Source organism: Erigeron canadensis, chromosome 4 (assembly GCF_010389155.1).
Source record: "Erigeron canadensis isolate Cc75 chromosome 4, C_canadensis_v1, whole genome shotgun sequence".
Classification (NCBI taxonomy): domain Eukaryota; kingdom Viridiplantae; phylum Streptophyta; class Magnoliopsida; order Asterales; family Asteraceae; genus Erigeron; species Erigeron canadensis.
Genome location: NC_057764.1, coordinates 23,001,839 through 23,024,952, shown reverse-complemented (window position 1 = coordinate 23,024,952; position 23,114 = coordinate 23,001,839). Strand labels below are relative to the sequence as shown.

The following is a 23,114-nucleotide window of genomic DNA, read 5'->3' as shown; positions in this document are numbered from 1 at the left end:
ATTGATTCAAGCTGAGGTCGGTGATTAAATGAGTCGCTTTTTTGGAAAAAACGTATCTAAATTTTTTGTACTAATATTTTATAACTATTAACTATTGTTGTGTTATTTTATCTATTATCAACGATTTGATCGATCTTTGTTGAAGAATGATGCTGCTATGTGTGTTATCGGGCAAGACAGTAAAAGTACAAGAAGAGGCTTTAAAAAATGGGAAATGATATATCTACAACTATTTTTTTTCATCTACAACAATATATGCATTGTACAGTTGTAAACTGTGCTGTAAAACATGTACAATTATTGTAGATGAATAAAAAGTAATGTAGATATATCACTCCCCTTAAAAAATGTGTGAGTACCCAAAATATTTTTACTCTTTTGTATAACTAGTATTATTATATTGAATGTTGTTTTCGTTTCAACTTGTAGAAAGATGAGTATGAGGATATAAGGTGTAATATGTTAATTTATTTAGACCTTAAGTAGTATTTAGGTATACAAGATGCATGACTCATGTGAAAACATGGATTGTCGATTAAAAATCAATATAATTAATCGTTAATCACATAACTTTTATCCTGCCAAGTTGTAACATTAATTACGTTTATTAGTATTAAAAAAAAAACAGATTTCATTATGCTCAGAGGAATATTAGTTAGCAAATCTCTTTTGAAGGTTATAATCATAAACTAATTAAATATCCTAAAATAACATTTGCCTAAACAAATAAACAACACTCATAATCATTCATTTTATTGAAAACTAAGGTCGAAGGGAATGAGATACCAGCCCGACGACTTCAGCCTAATTGCCAGCTACAGTCGGGAACAACATCCCCGCTAGGCCACTTGTACAAGACACCTCATTTTGTTTGACCACTACATACTCCCTTATAATTGTTTGTCTATATAAAAAAAGCACCCTTCTTCTTCTACCTAATTAATAGAAGTTAGTGTAAAAAATTATTAGATAAAGAAAATGAAAAATATCCAAAGACCGTTGTAATAAAAACAAAACACAAGAGACAAAACAAAACTCATAAGGACCATTTATGTGATATTTTCTTAATTAATAACATTGGTTTCTTTTATTATTAGATCTAAAGACATGTTTATTTTTAAGAAAACATCTATTGTTGATCTGAGATTTGAGATTAGAGATCCCGGTATACCGTTGTCGGCATATAGTTTATATTGTTGATGAATTGAAATATGACAAGATCTACGTGGCACATTTAAGAAACACTCATTCATTCTCTCACCAAAATGGCTGGATGATGATTAACTAATTCTTCCAACAACTGTCTGTCTCCATGTGGACATATATTTATTACTTTTAAAATATCATATCACTTGTAGTCAATCTGTCAATTTTGTCAATATATATAATAGATATAGATATAGATATAGATATACTAGTTGTAGACGTGCTTAGATTAACTGATTAAGTAACAGGTTTTTATTTTCATCATCATCATCATAAATCATAATAATATAAGAAATAAATAATAATGGCTGGTGGTGACGGTAGTGGGGCGGAGGCGCCATTACTAGGTGGAGAGAGCAGTAGAGGTGGTCGGAAACCGTTTAGTCGGCGGTCGGATGCCATCGCTTACGGATCTCCTTATCAAAAGGCTGCTGCTCTTGTTGATCTTGTATCTCACCTCTCTTTCTCTAAATTATACTATATATATATATATAATGAATATAATGAATGAAATTCCGTGCAGGCGGAAGATGGAGCTGGTCTACCGGAAGAAATCCTGGAGTTACCAAACATTGAAAACGCTGCAAAGTTCTATTTCATGTTTATTCGGTTTGACATCATTTGGACTCTAAATATATTTGCCCTCATTGCCTTGAACTTCTTTGAGGTTTACTACCACACCCTCTCTTCTAATCTAAGTTAAAGTAAAGTAACTCCTAATGCCGTCTTCCACGGGTTTTGGCCTTTTGGGTCCCAATACCGTCTTCGACGGTGTATGGGGAGGTTGATACCCCTACCAATCTGCTTCGAGGTTCTACCATAGGTAGAATAGGACCTCCAGCCTTGCTGGGCATGAGGATCGAACCCATGACCTCTGTTTCTAGAGGCATGAGCTCCCACCACTGATCCAACCCAGTTGGTTTTTTTAAATATTACAATAATTAGTATCTAATATTAATATATAATAATTAATTAATTAGTATCTAATATATATTTTTGTAAATATCATAATCTGCAACAGAAACCATTATGGTGTAGCAGTCTTTCTTCTGAGGTTACTTGCAGTAACAGGGAATACTATTTTCTCGGGGAGCTTCCATACTTGACTAATGCAGAGTCACTCGCATTTGAGGTAGTTTGACTCTCTCTATCAATTTATCCTTTGATATGAAGTTAAGTTAATCATGAAAACCGGATTGGAGAATAACGGAAGCAAAGTGTCTGTTTAATATTAGAATTTCTCTTGGTTTATTTTTTTTTATACTTGTATACTTGTTGTAGTACTTTGCTTCGGTGATTCGAACATTAAAACATGAATCGAGTGCATTTCATTCACAAACTATGCAAAACGGCACCTGTGATTAGATTATTACTTATTAATGATTTAATGCATGCCTGAAACATTTGCCAATCAGAAGTACCAACTAAATTCTAGTCAAAATGGCAAAACTGTCTCTTAGGAGTGGAGTTTGTTTTGTCCACTTTCAGTTGTAATAATTAGTCTTAGTGAGTGATTACAGAGAACGATAAAGAGAAAATACACTAAATTTTAAGCTTAATGTGGTTATATCAAAAGATGATAGTAATGTACAATTTTAATACTTTCTTATGCAGGGTGTGACCCTCCTAATTCTTGTGGTGCATACTCTATTTCCTCTTTTATATGAAGGGGCTAATCTCTACTGGAGAAGCCATGTTAATAAGCTGAAGGTACACGTTTTCAGAATTTTGCACATGAAATTGCTATATGAAGTTACTTATCCAACTATTATTACTTTATTATTGCAATGTGTAACTTTTGGAGTACAAAAGAACAAAGTGTATGTGAAGAGAATGTGCTACTTTGATTCGTGTTTGTTTGCTTGTGTCATATTTCACAATGATATTTAGGCATTTAGCAACCCGGATTGGTAGTAAATATTTTGTAAAACATTATTTGGGTAGATGAAGATTAGGAATTGATTTAAATATGTATTGAGGGGGACAAACTACTGCTCTGTATTAATGGTGACATTCTAAGCTGTTCATTCTTACAATTTTTATCCACAATTCACGTTTTTGAATGATGATTAATGTGTATTGTATGTTCTATATTTTTCTTCTGGTTGTCCATGCTGTGTAAATTCTTTTCTCTTGTAAACTAATCTCATACTTATGTCTTGCAATTTATATTCAGGTTATTTCGCTGTTAATTTTGACGGCTGATTTAGTAGTAGATATTCTCTATCTCTCTCCCGTGGCAATCTATTCTCTTCCATTGAGGATTGCACCTTATATTAGGGTGGTTTTCTTTATCTTGAATATCAGGTATGGCATGATTATATACACTCTCTAGTATAATGAAGGGCAAATGCATTTCAATGTTTAGTCCTTTACACCAGTCACACACTCACTAATTCATAAAGAATTGAATAGTTGGATAATAATTGTTATGGTTAGGCATACTAGAATAAAGAACATGAAAGTATTTTTATTTTATATCGAAGGATAGTTTGTGTGTAATATAATGTGTATCATGATGAACTACCAATTGAAATGTAACACATCACCTCTTTTTCTCCATACAATAAATTGTGACACGCCTCCCTCTTTTTCTCATCTAATAAAATGTAACACATCACCCTCCCGCCACCCCTTCTCTCCCGCTCTCTGTTACATCATTCAGAAAATCAGAAACCGTTGATATTTATTCGCTACTGCCTCATTGCACAGGTATCATGCTAGTATTAAATTATATAGAGGGTGATTTCGGTGGGAAAGGAATCAATACTCTGTACATGATCTGATTCTCATCGTAGAAGTGTAGAACTTGATTACTTATTCTTTAAACATGTGGACAAAAAGTTTGGCCACCTAAGAATTACTTGTTCAAATATAAAGAACCAAGTATTTTATGTAACTTATCAGAAGGTAATGATACTTGGACCATAATTTTTGTTATGTTACCAACATTGTAAATTGAACAGCTGTACGGAATGCATAAATTATGGTATCTTGTGGTATTTTTTTTAAAAATTGTCGTACGAATATCACTACCCTTATAAGAAACAAAGTGTAGACTTTGAAGTGTGTTAATGAAAGAATACAGTTGTAGCAAAGAATAAAAAGTAATGGAGAACGTGATAATTAGCTGCCAGAACTGGTTGGATCATAATATTTCTTATTACATAGATGCTCATGTGCATCCTAATTTATTTTGCTACCCCAATATGTCGATGAGGCTGATTTATATTTTGTTGTCTTGAGTTAGGGATTTAAGAGACAGTCTTGCCATTCTGACTGGAATGTTTGCTACATACCTCAATGTGATGGTATGTAATGTCCATTAAGCATATTGTGAATATATTTTGTGCTTCTCTAATTGCCATGATGCTGACAGGCACTTGAATAGTTGTTACATTTTGCTGATATAATATTTCCTGAATGCAGGCTTTGTTTCTCTTGTTTCTTCTGTTCTCAAGTTGGTTAGCTTATGTCATCTTTGAAGACACCCAACAGGGCACTGCCCTCTTCTTTTCTTACCCTGCTACGTTGTACCAGATGTTTGTTCTATTTACGACAGCCAATAATCCAGATGTTTGGACTCCTGCCTACAAGTGAGTCACTTAAAGTGAACTATGTAATATAATATAATATTTTCCTTTTTTGAGAGACAGTTGCAAATGTTATCCTTTAGTCAAGACTAAATCACATGCCTAATGATCCAAGTGTATTAAATCCTTTTCAAGTAGGAGCACATGTGTGCCATATAATAGAAAAAATCGAATTTGGGGCTTCAATGGGGATCAGATCTTGTTTGCAATTGTCTCTTTCTAGGAAACAAATTACTTTTCGTGAAAGTGTATATCAGTGTAGTATACCATGAACTACACTTCCATCTGCATTTTGCTTGCAGTTGTGTTTATGGTATTTGAGTGATTTATTTCCTCTTATTTCCAGATCATCAAGGTGGTCTTCTCTTTTTTTCATTTTGTATGTGCTTCTGGGTGTGTACTTCGTCACCAATCTGATTCTTGCTGTTGTATATGATAGTTTCAAATGTGAGGTACGTGCCTGTTTGATCCTTCATGTTTTATCTGATGATTTTTCTGAAATCTCTTTTTATCAATTCTAGTATGTTGTGATGCTTTGAAAATTTTCGAGTAATTAATAAAATCTGAAAGCAAAATTTTACTGCGACGTAGAAGTAACTATGACAAGTTTCAAGATCTGTTTTCATCTGGGTTCTAAGCCTCTAGGGATATTGAAATTTCTACTACATTTGTTTATGGGTTGTTATTTTTATTGTTGTAGTAATATTTCCTTTTTTACTTTAAGATGGAACCTAATGTTACAAGCGTCTATGCCCTTTAATTGTAGCTCGTTAAACAAGTTGGTGCGAAGGATGATATGAGGACAAGAATATTGAGGAGAGCCTTTAATCTCATTGATAAAAATGTGAGTGTTAGTGATTTATGTCATGCGCTTTCTCCAATTTAATCTATTCTTACTCATGATGCTTTTTTTTTTTTCAAATCAATAGCACATTGGCTCTCTTGATAAAGATCAATGTATGGAATTGTTTGAGGAACTTAATACTTACAGGTAATTGCCTTTGTATTTCACTTGTTGAAGTTATTACAAATGGTTGACTGGCCATTAGCCTAGTGGTATCCATTGTGTATATGAGGTGCCCATCAACTAAGTGGCTGACTGGTGTGCATTCTAGTATACTTATTATCTTGTTAGCTCTTTATAGACTTGCCTAGAAGTGGCAATTGCTTAGATATGACTAATGAGCTTGCTAGTTCAGTTAAATGAATACGTGAAATAAAGTTTTACAGTTTCAAATTCACCCATTGAAAGTCACATCAGGAATACCTGAACAACAATGAGCTCAAATGTGTGTTGGTAGTCTGTTCCATAGGATTGATTGAAACCTTTTGCAACTAATCTTACCTTAATTCTAGTTTATGCTCCAAATCACATTATGTTTGATTATAAGTATCCATTCACAGTCAGCCAGCAAGTAGTCTCTCTTGTAGTAATTATCTCTCACTTTGTTAGTTCTTGAAACTTGAAAGACGAGTCTAATATATTTGGCTCAGCGCTGCAATGATATTAGAGCCGGCAATACCTGCCCATATGCATATCACTTGGCAATTTTGGGTAGTTTTCACTTTTTTACAAATAAATAAATGTTTTATATATAGATTAACAATTAATTTCTAATGTCATCAAAAAGAATTTGAACATGTTATGCGATAGAAAAGTTATGCTTGTTTCTGGTGGCGTAAATAAAACTGGATGAATTTGTAAAGCATCATACCTATTTTTTGTCAAAAGTGCTCATTTAATATTTTTGTTCATAATAAACAATAATTTTTCCCTTCTAATAAAAAGTTTGTATAACCATAATGCAAACCGAACCTAACTGATCTAAGTAGCTATATTATTAAAAGGTTCAAAAAGAAAAGTAAATTTTCAACACATTTTTTAATTTCCCGGTTCGGACCCGAACCCATTTCATCTGACCCGTTTTGACCTGGACCCAATTTGACCCATTACAACTCTGGCCTTTGTGAACCAAATCTATTTCAAACCAAACTCATATTGAGCTGTGATATGGTACAGACCAGATTCACACAGCAAAAGAATGAAAGACAGAAAAATAACCGGCAAAAGTCGGCTGTTATATTAATAGATAGTTAAATACTGAGTTTGAGCCTCAGCCGCTCCACAAGAGTTCCTCTGAACACAAACATTAATCTCGACAATTAACCTTAATGGCTGGCAGCCATATATAAAGATAGGCAGACTTGTTTATTAAGTACCAAGAGTCACTTGGTGTTATGTTTGGATTTTTGTACCTTGTATTTCGTTTATGTTTCTTTAACTGTGCTTTTGATGAATAGAAGTTTTATCTATTGCCATTCTGTTGGTAATGTTCCTTTTTATATCTACTTACCTTGTGGTTATATCATCCCTGTTCTGATCACTTGAAGAACCTTTTATTCAGGACACTGCCAAAAATATCAAAAGAAGATTTTGAGTTGATATTTAGTGCCTTGGATGACAGTGGCGATTTCAAGGTAATTTTTGGTCTGTAGCCTCCTTCGGAAAAGACACATCAGGGGTACATACAATAGAGTTGCCAGGGGTTGCCAAACACATCTAGTTTATCTGATCATTGAAGGGTGTTTTCTGATTTCTCATATGTAGATTAATGCAGAAGAATTCAATGATCTTTGCAATGCAATTGCCTTAAAGTTTCAAAAGGAGGACACAGTAAGTTAGAATTCTTGTAAGTTATTAGTATGAGAGACTGAATGATAAAAAGATGTCTAATTCAGCTTTCTGTCATGTTGTGTGCTCATTTGGCAGGAACCTTGGCTAAAAAAGTTCCCCTTTTATAATTCTTCATTGTCTGAAGGACTAAAAGGATTTGTAAAAAGCACAACGTTCGGATATGTAGTTGCTTTTGCTCTCCTTTTAAATCTGGTTGCTGTTATTACTGAAACAACGGTATGGCCTAAGTTCTTGAGAAACATGCGGTTTTCATAAGTTTACTTCGATTAACACATTTAAGTTTTCAATATTAGATTTACCATAGTCAGTTAACAACACTAGGTGTTTGCCAACATGGCAATATTAGCTTGCTGCATAATTAAAATGCAATTGTTTACTTAAAAGTTGACTAATGTTGTAGAGTTGAATTCAATCTTTGACAGCTTGATATTCAAAATAACTCTGGTCAGAAGTTCTGGCAGAAGGTCGAATTTATCTTTGGTAAGGACTCCTTATGATTGCCATTCAAATAAAAAGGTTACTGTTACATTAGTAGTTAACTCTGTATATCAAACTATATGTATGGTCACCTAGAGTGGTTTTTTAAATATAAATTTCAGCATTGACAACTATATTTAATCCTTTCTTGGTCGGGATGGTATTTATGGAACTATCACATATGAGTATGTATGGTTGTAAATGAGGTCTCATTCATTTAATATTCTAAATTTACCACTATTTTACCTCGACCTAATATTAGTTTATATAATAGTAAATTGATGACTTCTTTTTCATGCAGGGTGGATATATGTAGTGGAAATGGCTTTGAAAGTTTATACATTTGGATTTGAAAACTACTGGAAGGATAGCCAAAATCGATTCGATTTCATTGTCACATGGGTCATAGGTAAATATTACTATTCCAACATCAGTTTATTTGATCATCTCTCTTTCAGTGGTTAGTTAAAGAATTAAGTGAGATACATGGAAATATAATGGCTGTACCAAGTACCAGCCATCTTGCTGTAGCTGTAGCCGATAAAAGACAACACTGTTTTCTTTACATGATGCGATGTAGGCTAATATCAACAACCACATCACACGCACCTTTATCTTGGACCTCCAAATTGTTATAAAGATAGAGTGGGTTTAAAAAGTAGGCTGCCACATGTAGGCTAGTATCAAGTGATCACGTTTACCTTCCATCTTTTGTTGGATGATATCCATACCAGGCTCGTATGTTTTGCTATTATTGCTACAAGCTGCGTTGGTTTCTTCATTTGCCCTTTTAAGCACATCATATAGAAAACGCTTGGAAGGCGTCCAATCCGCTGGTTTTCTTCATTTGCCTTTTTACCCTGGTTTTCTTAGAACTGAAAGTCTGTTTGGGTGATGTTTTCACAAAGGCATTACTTGGGAGTCGGGTTAATTACATTTTTAACAAGCAAGGCATGATCAACATCTATGCTCTAGCTTGGAAGACAGTGTTAGAATATTAAACAACCAGTTTACCCAAATCCATTTTGCTGTAGAGCTTCCTGTAGGGTTTCTAATGACTACAAATTGTGTGTGCGCGCGCGTGTGTGTGTAGTACCATACTTTTAACTAGACAAAAATTATTGCATCTGATAGTATGATATGTATTTATACCTCCAGCTTCGTTCTATGATTTCAAATCTCAACATGTTGTCTTTAGATTCAAAGGGATGATAATATTTATGTAAGTGAAGAAATCTTTCTAAATGTAAAGTAAACCAATGGTTCCTATTGGGCAGTAGAATACTCTGTGAAGTTTCCTTTTCGACACATGTATTAAGGTAACTATGTTAACTCATTGTGAATAAAACCATGTGCAAGAACATTCTTAACTTTAATCAATACATTCACTCAGAATAGTAGGTTACTTAAAACTTTGACAAAACAGGTAAATAAATTTTAACGCAACAGTCTACGAAATGCATCTATTTTAGTGCTTATTATAGTCGATTTAATCTACACCGTTTTCTTTTTGTATGATGTGTTCAATTTCATGTATGTTTGCAGTTATTGGAGAAACAGCAACATTCATATCTCCGAAGGAGCTAACATTCATTTCAAATGGGGAGTGGTAAGTTAATCAAAATATTTAAATTGATGAGATTTTATTTATCTGTGGTCCAAAGTTTGGATGGCAGGGAAGATGTAAGATCATAATTGTGTAAAACTCCAGTCGCTTTCCATTCTGAAAGAAGTTTTTCTTGTTTAGCCTTCAAGACAGTAAATGGATCAACCAAGTTTCCAAAACAGTTTAGTCCAGTTTTTTTGTTTCATTTTTGTTTTGTATGGAGTGAAATAAGTGAGTAATTTCATAAATATTAAATTCTGTTCTCAAAAATTACCAATCCCCAATCTTCTGAATCAAGAACTTGTATGTTATCACTGGCATATAAGGCAAACCTAATAGCTTTCAACAATATTTTTTTCTTTCAGGATTCGTTATCTTCTTATCGCAAGGATGTTAAGATTGATTAGGCTGTTGATGCATGTTAAAAGGTATCGAGCCTTTATTGCTACATTTTTAACACTGATACCAAGCTTGATGCCGTACCTGGGTACTGTGTTTTGTGTCATGTGCATCTATTGTACAATGGGTATACAGGTACTTCAGTTTTTATGCTTGGCAGTTCCCTTCATGTATTCTTTCTTCTAAAACTACATGGGCTTCTAAGTTGTGTTCTTTTCCTAGTTTACTTTGGAATATCATAAATAAGATACACAACCCATTTCTCCACTAGTGGAATGCATATGTCAGATATTATATATATTGACCTGATGTATAATATGCAAAAGAGATCACTTCCCTTATCGTTTTAAAGGATACATATGTAATCATTGCAACTTACCTTTTTCATTATGATGCTAGATCTTTGGTGGGATAGTCAATGCTGGGAATCCAGATCTACCAACTACAGATCTTGCTGATAATGAGTATCCTATGTGATTTACAAATCCATTTATTAGTTATATACTTATGTGGGAGAACGATATTTTAATAGACCATAAAAGATTTACATTTGCAATCTGTGAGGGCTCCTGAAGACTGAAGTCTTACAATGATGTACGATTAGTTGCTATGTGGAGTAATTTCTCAAATATACATACGTGACTCGCAAAGTTTCCCTTAACTGCATTAGTTACCTGTTATTTAATTTTAATGACTACCCCAATGGTATGGTGACACTCTTCAATTTGATGGTGCTAGGGAACTGGCAAGTTTGGATGCAGGTATGATTGATTCATCTTCCACCTTCCCTTAAAATCTTTAATTAGCTCATAGGAATTATTTTATATTGTACATTGTATTATCTTTCAAGTTATAGACCACTTTGTTTACTTCATCTGTTCATATAGACTTTGTTTGATGTAAATTTCTTATCCTAAGAACCAAAAAATAGTGGAGACTTATGAGTTATGACTCGTAGAAAAATTTGACATTATCATATATAATCGGACTTCCTATTTGATAGTCCGATAAATTACAGGTAATTTTGTGAGATATAAATGACGTTGTACTTGGTTCGTTTAGGACCCTTTCTAAGCTTGGCAACTGTTGACACCTAACTTATGTTATGTAATGGTATGTCATATGTGGTTTCAGATCTGTGTATATCTGTGTCCTTTGCTTTAGCAAATCACATATTGACATATCAAAAAGGTTAATTTGTTGGGAAGCCTTTGACCGGGAATTTCTTAGAAACCCGCATACTTTTTCCTAAGGACCAATGCATAGGCAATACGCAACCAGTGAATCTGAGCTGGTTATGAAGGGGGCTAGGTTCAAACCTGAGACTTGTATTCAGCAAATTCCCTCCTTTCCAGTCCCACATTACTTGCGTATATATATTACAACCTGAGACCGTATTTGAGGTTCTGGAAAAACGAGGTTTGGTTCCTTAACAAGTTTCCCATATATGAGTCTTTATTTGAACTTTATTATGTAAAGGTCCAATTAATCTGTTATATGTATTATTGATAATTGTGCGTGATCATTAATAATTATGTTAGTCATATTCATTAATTACTATAGTTGGTTTATTACTCAAACTTTTAGTCATCTGTTTCAGGATTATGTAACATTGACAGGAAGTGCTTGGGCATATGCGTACTTCATCAGCTTCTATCTAATAACTGTTTTGCTCCTTCTTAACTTGGTGAGTCCGTGCAAATGGTTTTTAGAGTAGTCAAGATATCATTGTCAATCTAAGTGCCAAAGATACGGTATGCAATAACTCAAAAACATGAAAAGAATTCAACAGCATCCATATCTTTGTTCTCCCAGTTTTGTTTGAAGTACTGAAAAATGATAATCTTGCTAAAACATGTATCCTTATCTTTTTCAGTGTGTCATTACAGTCTCATGTAAAATTCTTATTGCAGATTGTGGCATTTGTGTTGGAGGCATTCTTCGCAGAGTTAGAACTCGAGTGTCCCGAGGAAGAAGAAGAAGAAGAAAAGAAGGTGTGTAAACTTCAATCATTATCTGTGTTACCCTTTTTATGTTTTACTTTAATAAAGACTTCTAATTGGTTCATATCACTTATTATTTGTTAGAATGGCCATATGCGACATTGTAATAATTGCAGACAGATTCATATAATATAAATCTATCCAATTTCATATTGTCTGACGTAATGAGATGGTTGACTGGTCTCTTTGAATCTTACTCTCAGTCTATTGTGGGTTTGATTCTTAATGATCCTGCTGACTCTATGCACCAGACTTTCACTTCCAAATGAATTTTTCACATTGTTCCCGTAGTCGTAAATTCGTATATTCGAGTATCATTTTCATTACAAGCAAGGTTTGTAAAAGTCGCTACTTGAATTCAAATTGGCTCAGGATCTTGGAAGGATTTCTCAGATTAGTTGGGACGTGGTTCAGGATTCTATTATAAAATAATAAATTTTAAAATTATACGTATAGAAATAGACCAAAACCATATTCATAATTGTTTAGAAACGTAACCATAAATTTTCAAATACTTCAAACAATTCAATATTAGTCGTTGGTATTTTGAAACTATAAATTGAAAAATTGGTCTATAGAAAAGTTTGATTGATTTATCCTACTTCGACCAGTTTTGACCGAGGTTGACCTGTTGACCAAGATTTCAGTCCGAGTAGTGGCTAATTGCCTGTGGGTGTCCAAGTTCTGATTCCTATCCTAGTAATGGGCCGAGGAGGCCGAGTGTTACAACTCTAATTACAAGATAAACACAATAATGTTAAAATTCCTCAATAATTTATGATCTTGAGTCCTCAAGCACTTGAAGGCTTAAAGTCTTAAATTGAAAAGTCTAGGTGTTGCCTTGAAGCATCTTGTTTGTTCTGTCAGCATCAGTTCTTGTGTAAATTAACGACTCTTTTGTGTACGTAACAGGAAACGGGAGTTAGGGGACGCCGTAACTTAGGGTAAGTATCACAAACTACATGATCAGGTACCTTCTTCTTGTGCATAATTTCTCATTTACTTGTCTTTATGATGAGTTTTTCAGCACTAAGACACGCAGTCAGAGGGTGGATGCACTACTTCACCACATGCTTAGTGCAGAGCTGCAAAAGTCACCACCTTCCTCTCCATAGTTATAACTCTACTGATATTTTCGAGGTAGCTAGCTGACTCATTTCTCCTTGTCCATTTTCCTTCAGAATTCTATAAAAGCATCAGTGGGGAACCTAAAAGTGATGCCTGTGCAAACCTTAATAAAGTTTTGAGTTAATTGTAAGATTGGTCCCTGTGGTTTGTACGTTTTAGCAAGGAGGGCCCCTATTCGAGAATCGTTGCAATGGGGGTCCCTATTTTGAGAATTTTTTGCAAAGTTGGTCCAAATTTGACGAATCCGTTAAAGATGACCGTCAAGTGTGAACCTGTGGGGGTATTTATGTACTTTCTACCCCACAGGGACCTCCATTGCTAAAATGGGAAAACCACAGGGATCAATCTTGCAACTAACACCTTGATTTTTTTTTATTTAATTTAAGAGATTGTAACATACAATTATCTGTCTATTAGGTCTCTAATACTAAATTTATGTGCAATTTAAAATTTTAATAATAGAAATATACCTAATATAAATACTTTTATTTTAGAAAACTGATTTATATATAAATTTTTATTATTATATAAGCTTAATTAAATAAAAGATGGTATATTAGAAATTTGATATTTATTAAAAAAAAAATAGCAAATCTGTTCGAATAATATAAATGACATATATGATATTTTAATTATCTATTCTTAAGTCAAAATGTCAAAAACACAGAAAGTTAACAACATTTTTTGAAATAAAATAAATTATTAAATAAATGAAAATAAAAAAAAATTATAAATTCTAATTTACAAATATAAGAAGCACACTAGTAATTTGATATTTGCCTTAAAAACCAAAATCTTTGATTTATTATTAGAAGGTAGATACAAGTTATTATGGGAATTGGAGTTTAATCATAAATTGAAGTATTTATAAGTTTTAGAATTTTTAGTGGAAATGTTTAATTTAACAATAAATAATCATGAAAAGCTAAAAAGTGTTAAAAATTATATTGAAGTTAATTATTTAATAATATTTGTTCTTTTATAGAAAAGTTAAAAAGAATTACTTAGCGATGGAATCTTAAAAAGTTAAAAATTGTAAGTTCATAAAACTTTTTCCGCAACTATTTATATAATTAATAATTAAAAGTTTTTTGGTTTCATATTTTTCTATTCATAATTTTAATTATGATACATGTAAATTAAAATTTTAAGTTCATTGAAATTTTTAAATGGTTAAAAAGTGATTAGACCAATAGTCTTTTATTATAGAGAAGAGTTAGTTGTAAAATCAGTCCATGTCGTTTTCCCATTTTAGCAATGGGGGTCCTTGTGGGGTGGAAAGTACATAAATACCCCTACATGTGTTGCACACGTGCACACTTGACGACCACCTTTAACGGATCCGTTAAATTTGGACCAATTTTGCAAAAAATTCTCAGAAAAGGGACCCCCATTGCAACGATTCTCGAATAAGGACCTCCTTTGCTAAAATGTACAAACCACAGGGACCAATCTTGCAATTAATTCTAAAGTTTTCGTAGTTTTAATGAACTAATAAAGTAAATCTTGCACCTGTAGTTAATCTCTCAAAAGAAGTTATTATGGCAGTGCATAAGTTGGATTTTTTTCCACGTATTTCCCATGACAAAATAATATAATTAAATGGATCTATAATGACGACAACATTATGTTTTCTATATTTGTGTAAGTGACCACAAATGTGAATGAGCATTAGCAGTGTGTGTGTGTGTCTTTGTAAAAGGAACATATAAAACAGCTTGAACGTTGAAGTACTACTTTAGCAAACTCTGCTTCTAAAGTTGAGCATATTAATCAAAAAGGCATTTTCTTCCACCTCGTCTGTTCTTCCCTTATAAGCATTTCCTTCCAGATTTCACAACTTTCAATCTTTTTCCGAAAGTTTACCATGTATTAGAACTATTTATCAAGACTTGAACAAAATAAAGAGGGGGGGTGTGAGAGGGCAGTAAAAGATAGACAAACATTATACATGATCATACAACTCCTAGCTACATTTCATTTATCACATATAATACTGATTGGCAGTGGCACACACTGATATATAACATTGGTTTCTGTTATGTGCAGGTCAGAGAGCAGATGGCTAAAGGAAAACAATAATGAATCCTATTTTTTTCTACTTGAAACATAATAGTATATATGAACAGTCAATTTTTTGTGAAGTAAATACGAAATATATGTTGATTAAACAGAAGATTCAAATTGGTCTTGTTGATGATGGTTAACACCAAAACTAGTGATGCTACTTGTATGTGGATTAATATTATGCTTAATTTGTGAACATAGGATGTAGATGAAAACTGTACACAGTTCTGGATACCCTTGAATAAGTTTAGTCTGTCAGATGTTAATATATTCTCTTTCTCTGTATATATGGGAATGGCAACGGTAACAGTACCAAATCCCGGCTAAAGCGGGGTATGGGGGAGATATGATGTAGATAGTCCTACCTCTACCCAAGGTAAAGAGGCCGCTTTCAGAAGGACATTTGGCCTAGGGTTTTATGACTTTATCCATGGAAAAACATTCTCGATGGCTTTGCCGGAAAAGAAAACATTCTCGATGGCTTTACCGTCGTCCGCCGCCCGACATCACAGCCAATACCACCCACACAACACCACCCATCCTCCCGCCGCTAAAATCCCTACCACCATCGGAAAGCAAGAACCAGAACCGCTCCACCGATCAAATACAACAACCACCCCCACATACCACCTCCAACAAGCAATCCACTTATGGCCACCACCACTTAACCGTGTAACGTCATCACCATCACCATTTGTACCACCAGTAACGTACTTGCTATAAGTACGCCCACCACCACCTGTTCCGGCAACTTCTGATAGGATTCCTTTATGGGTGGTTACCAATATGTGTGTGTGTGTGCGCGCGCGCTATTATGTATATAATATAGGTATGTGGATGTGGTGGCCGGAAAGATATGGTGGTGGCTGCCGGAGGTTACTTCTGATCGGTAGTGTTGATGTTTATTATTAGAGAGATCCAAGTCAAATGTGTTGGATATATATATATATATATATATATATATATATATATATCATATTTTCAGCAAGTGGGAGAAAAAAGCAAAGCGATGAGAGAAAAGAGAAGCAGAAAACATCTAGTGCTTTATCTAAAAGGACAACCAAGCAATATTAATATAATAATACTTTCATTGCATTCCTTTAGCATTCCTATTACCTTTCCTATTCCCATTACCCTATCCGAACCAAGCACTCATTGCTATATTGTGTAGAATAAAAAGAGCATTAACAACAAGATTGTGATTCCTTAATGAATTACTAATTCCTTTCCTAATAACAAAACAAACATGATTTTATCATTAAGCATTCCATTTCCATTACTATCGTGATTATGGCCTACCTAACACAACCTTTAAAGGATAACGACATCATATATTTAGTTTCTATGTATTATTTAGTTTCCTAGTTTACATTATTTTTAGCATATTTATATTATCTTGTAAAAACCAAACCAGGTCGATCAATCAATAAAACATATTCAAAGGCTTTCTAATATGATATTTCATGGTATCAGAGCAGGCTCTTAGAGGCTGCCAATTCATAGATTCAACATGACCGACGGAAAAAACGGTGAAGCAAAATCCAGAAGCAGTGGCAAAGTTGAAGCCATTGATGCAAACTCACCGTACTATATACACCCTTTCTGACTTTCCCAAACAAATCCATGTAAACGAGATCCTAACTGATGGCAATTACAGCGATTGGGCCAAGGAGATGGCAAACTCTCTGTTTACAAAGAACAAGATGGGATTTGTGGACGGAACCCCAAGCCAGAGAAGACAGCCGATAACTACATGCAGTGGATGCGTTGTAACGCCATGATCATTGGATGGCGCACAACTGCCATAGACAAAGACATCAGGGGGAGTGTGGAGTATGCTAATGCTTGCTCTGAGATATGGAAGGACCTAAAAGAAAGGTTTGGCAAAAAGAGTGCTCCTTGAGCCTATGAGTTAAAGCAATCAATTTCGGTCACTTATCAGAGTGGTTCATTTGTTTCTGCCTACTACACCAAACTTCGTGGCATATGGGATGAGATACAATGTGTCTTGCCCATCCCACAATGTAACTGTGGAAAATGTACTTGTGACATCGGGAAAAGATTGAATTCAGAGAAAAAGAACGGTTGTACGAATTATTAATGGGGTTCGATGAGGATTTTTCCATGATAAGAACTCATGTTCTTTCCCTTAAACCAACACCCTCTCTTGGAGAAACTTATCGTCTTGCCTCTGATGAAGAGCAACAGAGGCAAATCACAATGACCAAGAGAACTCAGGTAGAACCAGCTGCGTTTAAGACTCAAGGACGACGTGATGGGGCTTCCAATTTTCAACGAAATAACAAAGGATTCTCTAAAGATTCAAAGCGAGCTATAGGAGACAGAGTCGATTATTGCACAGAATGTGAGAAAGGAAGGTCATAAGCGAGAGGGTTGTTTCAGGATAATCGGGTATCCTGAATGATGGCCGGGAAAAGGAAAAGTTGAGAAGACAAAACCAAAGGCTGTCCATATCGAAGCTGATCTCGGGTTAGCTAGACTGGATGACGTCCAATATCAAGCACTCATGAAGCATTTTAGTGTCAACGAGCAGAAAGCAGAAGGTGACCCCGTTCGTAAAGTGAACATGGCTGGTAAGTGTAATAAAATTGGTGATTGGATTGTTGATTCAGGTTCAACTAATCATATTGTACATAAGCTAGAGTCACTTGAAAGTGGTGCTCTCATCACACGAGGGACACCAATCATGATACCGAATGGAGTTAATGTACCAGTAGAGGTGATGTGTAAAATCTAGTCTTAAATTTATAAATAAGAAATACTCTAGAATTGACTACTACACACTCTCGGGCAGTGGACACGTTCGTATGCAATATAGTTTAAAGGTAAGTCCAGGATCAAACACAGAGACTGATTAAGAGTAAGCGAGTTTAATACAGTTTAAAAAAAAGAGTTTTGGATTTTAAGGACTCCCGTCACCTTGGATTTTGAAAAAGAAGTTAGCAAAGATTAAAGTTAGCAATTCCTAAGAATTCAACTAAAAGAAGATTGTTGTAATCAAATTTAATTAAAAGGTCATCTACCTCGAATCCATGACACTATAAATTTAGGTTGCACTTAATTGAAGAACCAATTCAAATATGTTGATTAATAACCGAGAACTAAACAAAGACTCACCCCATACCCGTCAAGTTCGTTACTTTATTCAATTCCCTTAATTAACTAGTTTCATTACTAAGACCGGTATCCCAAGATGCCTTTCATAACTTTCCTAGTCAACTAATTGTTTTGGTTATTTAGATAACAATTGTGTCTATTGATTGTACCCAATCATTAACTCGTTAACTCTTATTAACTATTAATTACTTTCTACCGTACCCGTCATAGAAACAATCACTTCTAACCAACCAATCAAAATAACTTTTACACAACCTAGTTACCACTAAGATCATGCAAAAACTATCCGCAATTAAGAGTTAAATAACAAAGAATTAATAAGCTAAGATTACGACACAACGTTAAATCAAATCAACTTGAATTATAAAAATAGTGCAACCATCATTCAATTGTGTCACTTCATCTTAGTAGATGATTAAAGATTTAGCTACTCATGACAAAACTAATAAGACTAACAATTATCGAATAAATAATATCCATAATAATAATTGTTTAGTAATATAGTCTTGCAATAATCAAAATAATAATTAAAGAAGAGAAAAGAATCGAACGAACGAAGTGCGAGATGTTGTTGATTGTCGAACCAAAGAAATTACCCAGTGGTCGGCTGCTTCTCTCACGAGATTAAAAACCAAAGTATTTTTTTTTTTTGTCTTTTGCGGTTCCTCCCAATTCGTAGCACCTTCCCACGTACAACTCTAATCCTAATTCCCTCAAGTCGACCTCCCTAGAAAACTCACGTCCCTTCTTAATTAATTATTCCCTCGTAGCCGACCACCAATTCCCCTTATCTATAATCCCTTATAAAGAGGATTGAGTTTAATAAATTCAGCATAATTTTTGTTTCCAAAATACCCCCACTTCATTTCTATAATCCTTATAAAGAGGATTGAGTTTAAGAAATTCAGCATAATTTTTGTTCCTAAAATACCCCCACTTCATTTCTAAAATTTCAAACTTACCCTTTCATGCAAAAAAAACCCCACACATCCTAGAAATACATATCCACGCAAACAAAAAACCCACCGGTGTCTTTCTTTATTTTTCTTCTGATGCCACCGACGCCAGAATCAAATCCCCACCGGTGTCTTTTTTTTTGTTTTTCTTTCATGTTTCGTATGCGATCGCCATATAGCCGCCGTAACGCGCGGACACCGGCCTAGTAATCAATAATATATATTGATGAATTGATGATGGTGAATCTCTTTTCCTCTTAACCGACTTACTAAAGCAAAACAATAATTGTGGACTTTCTTTCTTAACAAATTTCGGCCCAAGTAACTTTGGGCTTATGCCCAAGTGTACATGTCTAAGGCAGCTCACCCATTCGTTGAATAAAATTGAGCTGCTTCTGGACTTTTTCTTTTCTTCTAATTAATTTCGGCCTTAAACCCATATGGTGACCTCTCATTTTATTTCATTAGCCAAATCCCATATGAGCTACTTTTCATGTTGATCGTATATGACTAATTTCAACCAAGTCCAACTAATGCATTTTGGGCTAGATGAGCTCTAGCGGGCTGCCCTGCCAATTAAGTACCGACTTTACAGCCTTTAAGGCTTTACTTTCATGTCAAATCAAATGCACCACCATATAATATTGTTATTTAATGTATGTTGTTAATTCTTTTTCCTCTTAATAGCTTGATGCATACTTGAGTTTCTAGCCGAGCCCACCTGTAGCTTTTGTCCAAGTTTGCCAAAAGTATTTATGTGACACATACAAAGTATATATATATCACATTCTTCATCTTTTCAGCTTAAATCTCTAAATAATCTTCATTTAGCACACTTTCATCGTATCCCATCTCATATACCTATAATACAATAAAATCACATATTAAGTATAAAGGTCTATTAAAATAAACATAAATTTAACATAAAAGAGACGATATCGCATAAAATAAATATATATAAAATAGGCGATATCAAAAGGCAAAAAGAGAATGCACCTTGATTGGTGGAAGCAAAATTGATGAAGTTTTATATGTTCCTAACTCCAATTACAATTTACTTTTTGTTAGTAGATTATCAAAAGAATTGCAATGTGTAGTGAGTTTTTTTCCGGATTTTTATGTAATGCAGGGCTTACACTCGAAAAAGTTGATTGGCACGGGTGATTGCATACGAGGTCTGTATCTGATGGGTATGGTAGCTCAAGAAAGGAAGGTTATGGTGACCAAGGTTGACGCTAGAGTTTGGCATTCAAGACTAGGTCATGCTTCTGATTTTAAGGTATCGCATATAGAAATTTTGAAGGATGTTTCTTTTAATTTCAAAGACAATGTGTGTGATTCGTGTATTAAGGCTAAGCATACACAAACTCCTTTTCCTAAGAGTTTTATTAAGACTAATGAATGTTTTGAGTTAATTCATTGTGACATTTGGGTTAAATACCGTAAACCATCAACAACCCAAGCTAGTTTTTTCTTAACCATTGTGGATGAATTTAGTAGGGCCCTATGGGTTTTTCTCATTAAACATAAAAGTGAAGCCAGTGATTGTTTGATAAGCTTTTACAATATGGTTAAAACTCAATTTTTAAAACTAGTTAAACGGGTTAGAAGTGATAAGGGGGGGGGGGGTTTACTTCCCATAGGATGAAGGAATTTATTGCTCGTGAAGGTATGTTACGTGAAACTACTTGTCCTCACACACCCCAACAAAATAGGGTTGTGGAACATAAACACCGACATCTACTCGAAACCTCTCGGGCGCTTATGTTCCAAGCTAATATCCCGAAACGGTTTTGGGGAGAGCGTATAGAGGCTGCAACCTACATCATTAATCGCCTTCCATCCAAGGTCATTAAAAATCAAACACCTTATGAAATCATTTTTGGGCGAAAACCAGATTATGAACACATGAGAACCTTGGGTTGTCTTGCTTATTATAGTAGTATAGAGACAGGAGGCGACAAGTTTGAGTTCAGGGGGAGACCAAGGGTGTTTATGGGTTATCCGCAAGGGACTAAGGGCTTTAAAATTATTGACATTGAGCATGGGAAAATGGTCATTCCTCGAGATGTAAAATTCATTGAAATTTTTTTTCCATTTACACACCTCAAGACTAAAAACCTTCCCTGTGAAGTTTTTGACACACCGAGTTGGTGTGAAGATGATAATATTGAAAGAATTGAAACCAAGAATTATGAGGAAAGTGACACACCTACTTTAACCACACAAACCGAACTCACTGAGCTTGCTTCTACTCATGTCCCAATCAAATTTGAAAGAGAAACACAGGTAGATAGTGGTGCAAGCAATGAAAATCTTCACAGCGAATCCTTAGCCCCGAGAGCTACAAGACTCAGATTTCCATCATCCCGATTACAAGATTATGAAGTCACGCTACCACCCTCCATTGACCATGCACGACCAAGCTTCTTTAACGGTACACCCTCTTACAAACTATCTTTCTTATGATAAGTTTTCAGATTCTCACAAAGCTTTTTTAGCAGCCATTACGACGATTAATGAGCCAACTTCATTCAAGAAAGCAATGCATGACAAGAACTGGTGAGATGCCATGCAACATGAAATTAAGGCTCTTGAGGATAGTGAAACGTGGACATTGGAAACTTTACCGGAAGGAAAGCATGCCATTGATTCAAAGTGGGTCTATAAAATTAAATATAAACCAAGTGGAGAGATCAAGAGATACAAGGCTCTCCTCGTTGCTAGAGGTTTTACACAAATAGAGGGAAAAGACTACCATGACACATTTGCTCCGGTTGCAAAACTAGTCACCATTTGTACACTTATCACCATTGCAGTAAAAAAGAATTGGTTGTTGCATCAATTGGATGTAAACAATGCATTTCTCCATGGGGATTTCCAAGAAGAAATTTACATAAAAATTCCACAAGGCTTCTCCAACAAAGAAGAAACAAGAGTCTGTCGCTTGAGAAAATCTTTGTACAGGTTAAAGCAAGCTTCACGAACATGGTACCAAAAGTTTACTATCTCTTTGCTTGAAATTGGTTTCAAGCAATCAAATGTCCATCACTCTTTGTTTACATGTCAAGAGGGAAGCAAGTTCGTCGTAGTTCTAATTTATGTTGACGATGTTATCGTCACTGGTGATCACATTGACATGATCGAAAAGACCAAAGCTCACTTAGACGCTAACTTTAGCATCAAAGATCTTGGTCCTTTGACATATGCCTTGGGCATAGAAGTTGCTCGTACTGAAAATGGGGTGGTTTTAAGTCAACACAAGTACTCTATGGATATTTTATCCGATTGTGGGCAACTTGGATGTCGTCCTAGTGCCTTCCCCATAGAACAAAATTTGAAACTTGATCAGTGCAATGAGAGTCACAAGACGGATGCTTCTCTTTATCGTCTTCTTATTGGAAGACTTTTATATCTTCAAGTAACCCGTCCTCATATTGCTTATGCAGTACATATTCTTAGCCAATTTGTTTCTGATCCTAGAGTTGATCACATGGATGTTGTTGTTCGTATACTTCCTTACATAAAGTCCACTCTTGGTCAAGACATTTTTGTACCCAAGAGTGGTTGTTTTGATCTAGTTGCTTATTGTGATGCTGATTGGTTGGGATGTCCTTATACGAGGCGTTCAAGGACAGGTTATTTATTGCTTTTAGGAGGTGCTCCCATTTCCTGAAAACCAAAAAACAATCAGTAGTTTTGCGTTCCTCGGCGGAGGCCGAGTATCATGCTATGGCCAAAACAGTGAGTGAGGTCCTTTGGATGCGTTGGTTGCTGAAAGATCTTACAGTCAAAGTACAGGGTCCTACATCCCTTTATTGTGATAATTAGGCAGCACGACATATT

General features: G+C 34.7%; 1 protein-coding gene across 1 annotated transcript; it reads left to right on the top strand.

Moving 5' to 3' along the window:
• Positions 1 to 1,421: 1,421 nt before the first annotated feature.
• LOC122595466 (two pore calcium channel protein 1A) lies at positions 1,422 to 15,372 on the top strand. The gene is made up of 24 exons (XM_043767830.1): positions 1,422 to 1,654; positions 1,730 to 1,873; positions 2,228 to 2,338; positions 2,821 to 2,916; positions 3,383 to 3,513; positions 4,457 to 4,517; positions 4,636 to 4,802; positions 5,146 to 5,251; positions 5,566 to 5,643; positions 5,729 to 5,790; positions 7,205 to 7,277; positions 7,408 to 7,473; positions 7,570 to 7,710; positions 7,917 to 7,974; positions 8,273 to 8,380; positions 9,517 to 9,580; positions 9,943 to 10,111; positions 10,376 to 10,440; positions 10,647 to 10,737; positions 11,577 to 11,663; positions 11,890 to 11,970; positions 12,892 to 12,923; positions 13,007 to 13,119; positions 15,157 to 15,372. The coding sequence occupies exons 1-23, from the start codon at positions 1,511 to 1,513 to the stop codon at positions 13,092 to 13,094; spliced, it is 2,223 nt and encodes a 740-aa protein (XP_043623765.1). The 5' UTR covers positions 1,422 to 1,510; the 3' UTR covers positions 13,095 to 13,119; positions 15,157 to 15,372.
• Positions 15,373 to 23,114: the final 7,742 nt, after the last annotated feature.

Bases quoted from the DNA above. Each gene is read 5' to 3' on its own strand.
- LOC122595466 (XM_043767830.1), top strand. From the start codon at position 1,511: ATGGCTGGTGGTGACGGTAGTGGGGCGGAGGCGCCATTACTAGGTGGA. The intron at 5,644-5,728 runs GTGAGTGTTAGT...TCAAATCAATAG, and splicing joins TTAATCTCATTGATAAAAAT to CACATTGGCTCTCTTGATAA. The intron at 7,975-8,272 runs GTAAGGACTCCT...TTTTTCATGCAG, and splicing joins GAAGGTCGAATTTATCTTTG to GGTGGATATATGTAGTGGAA.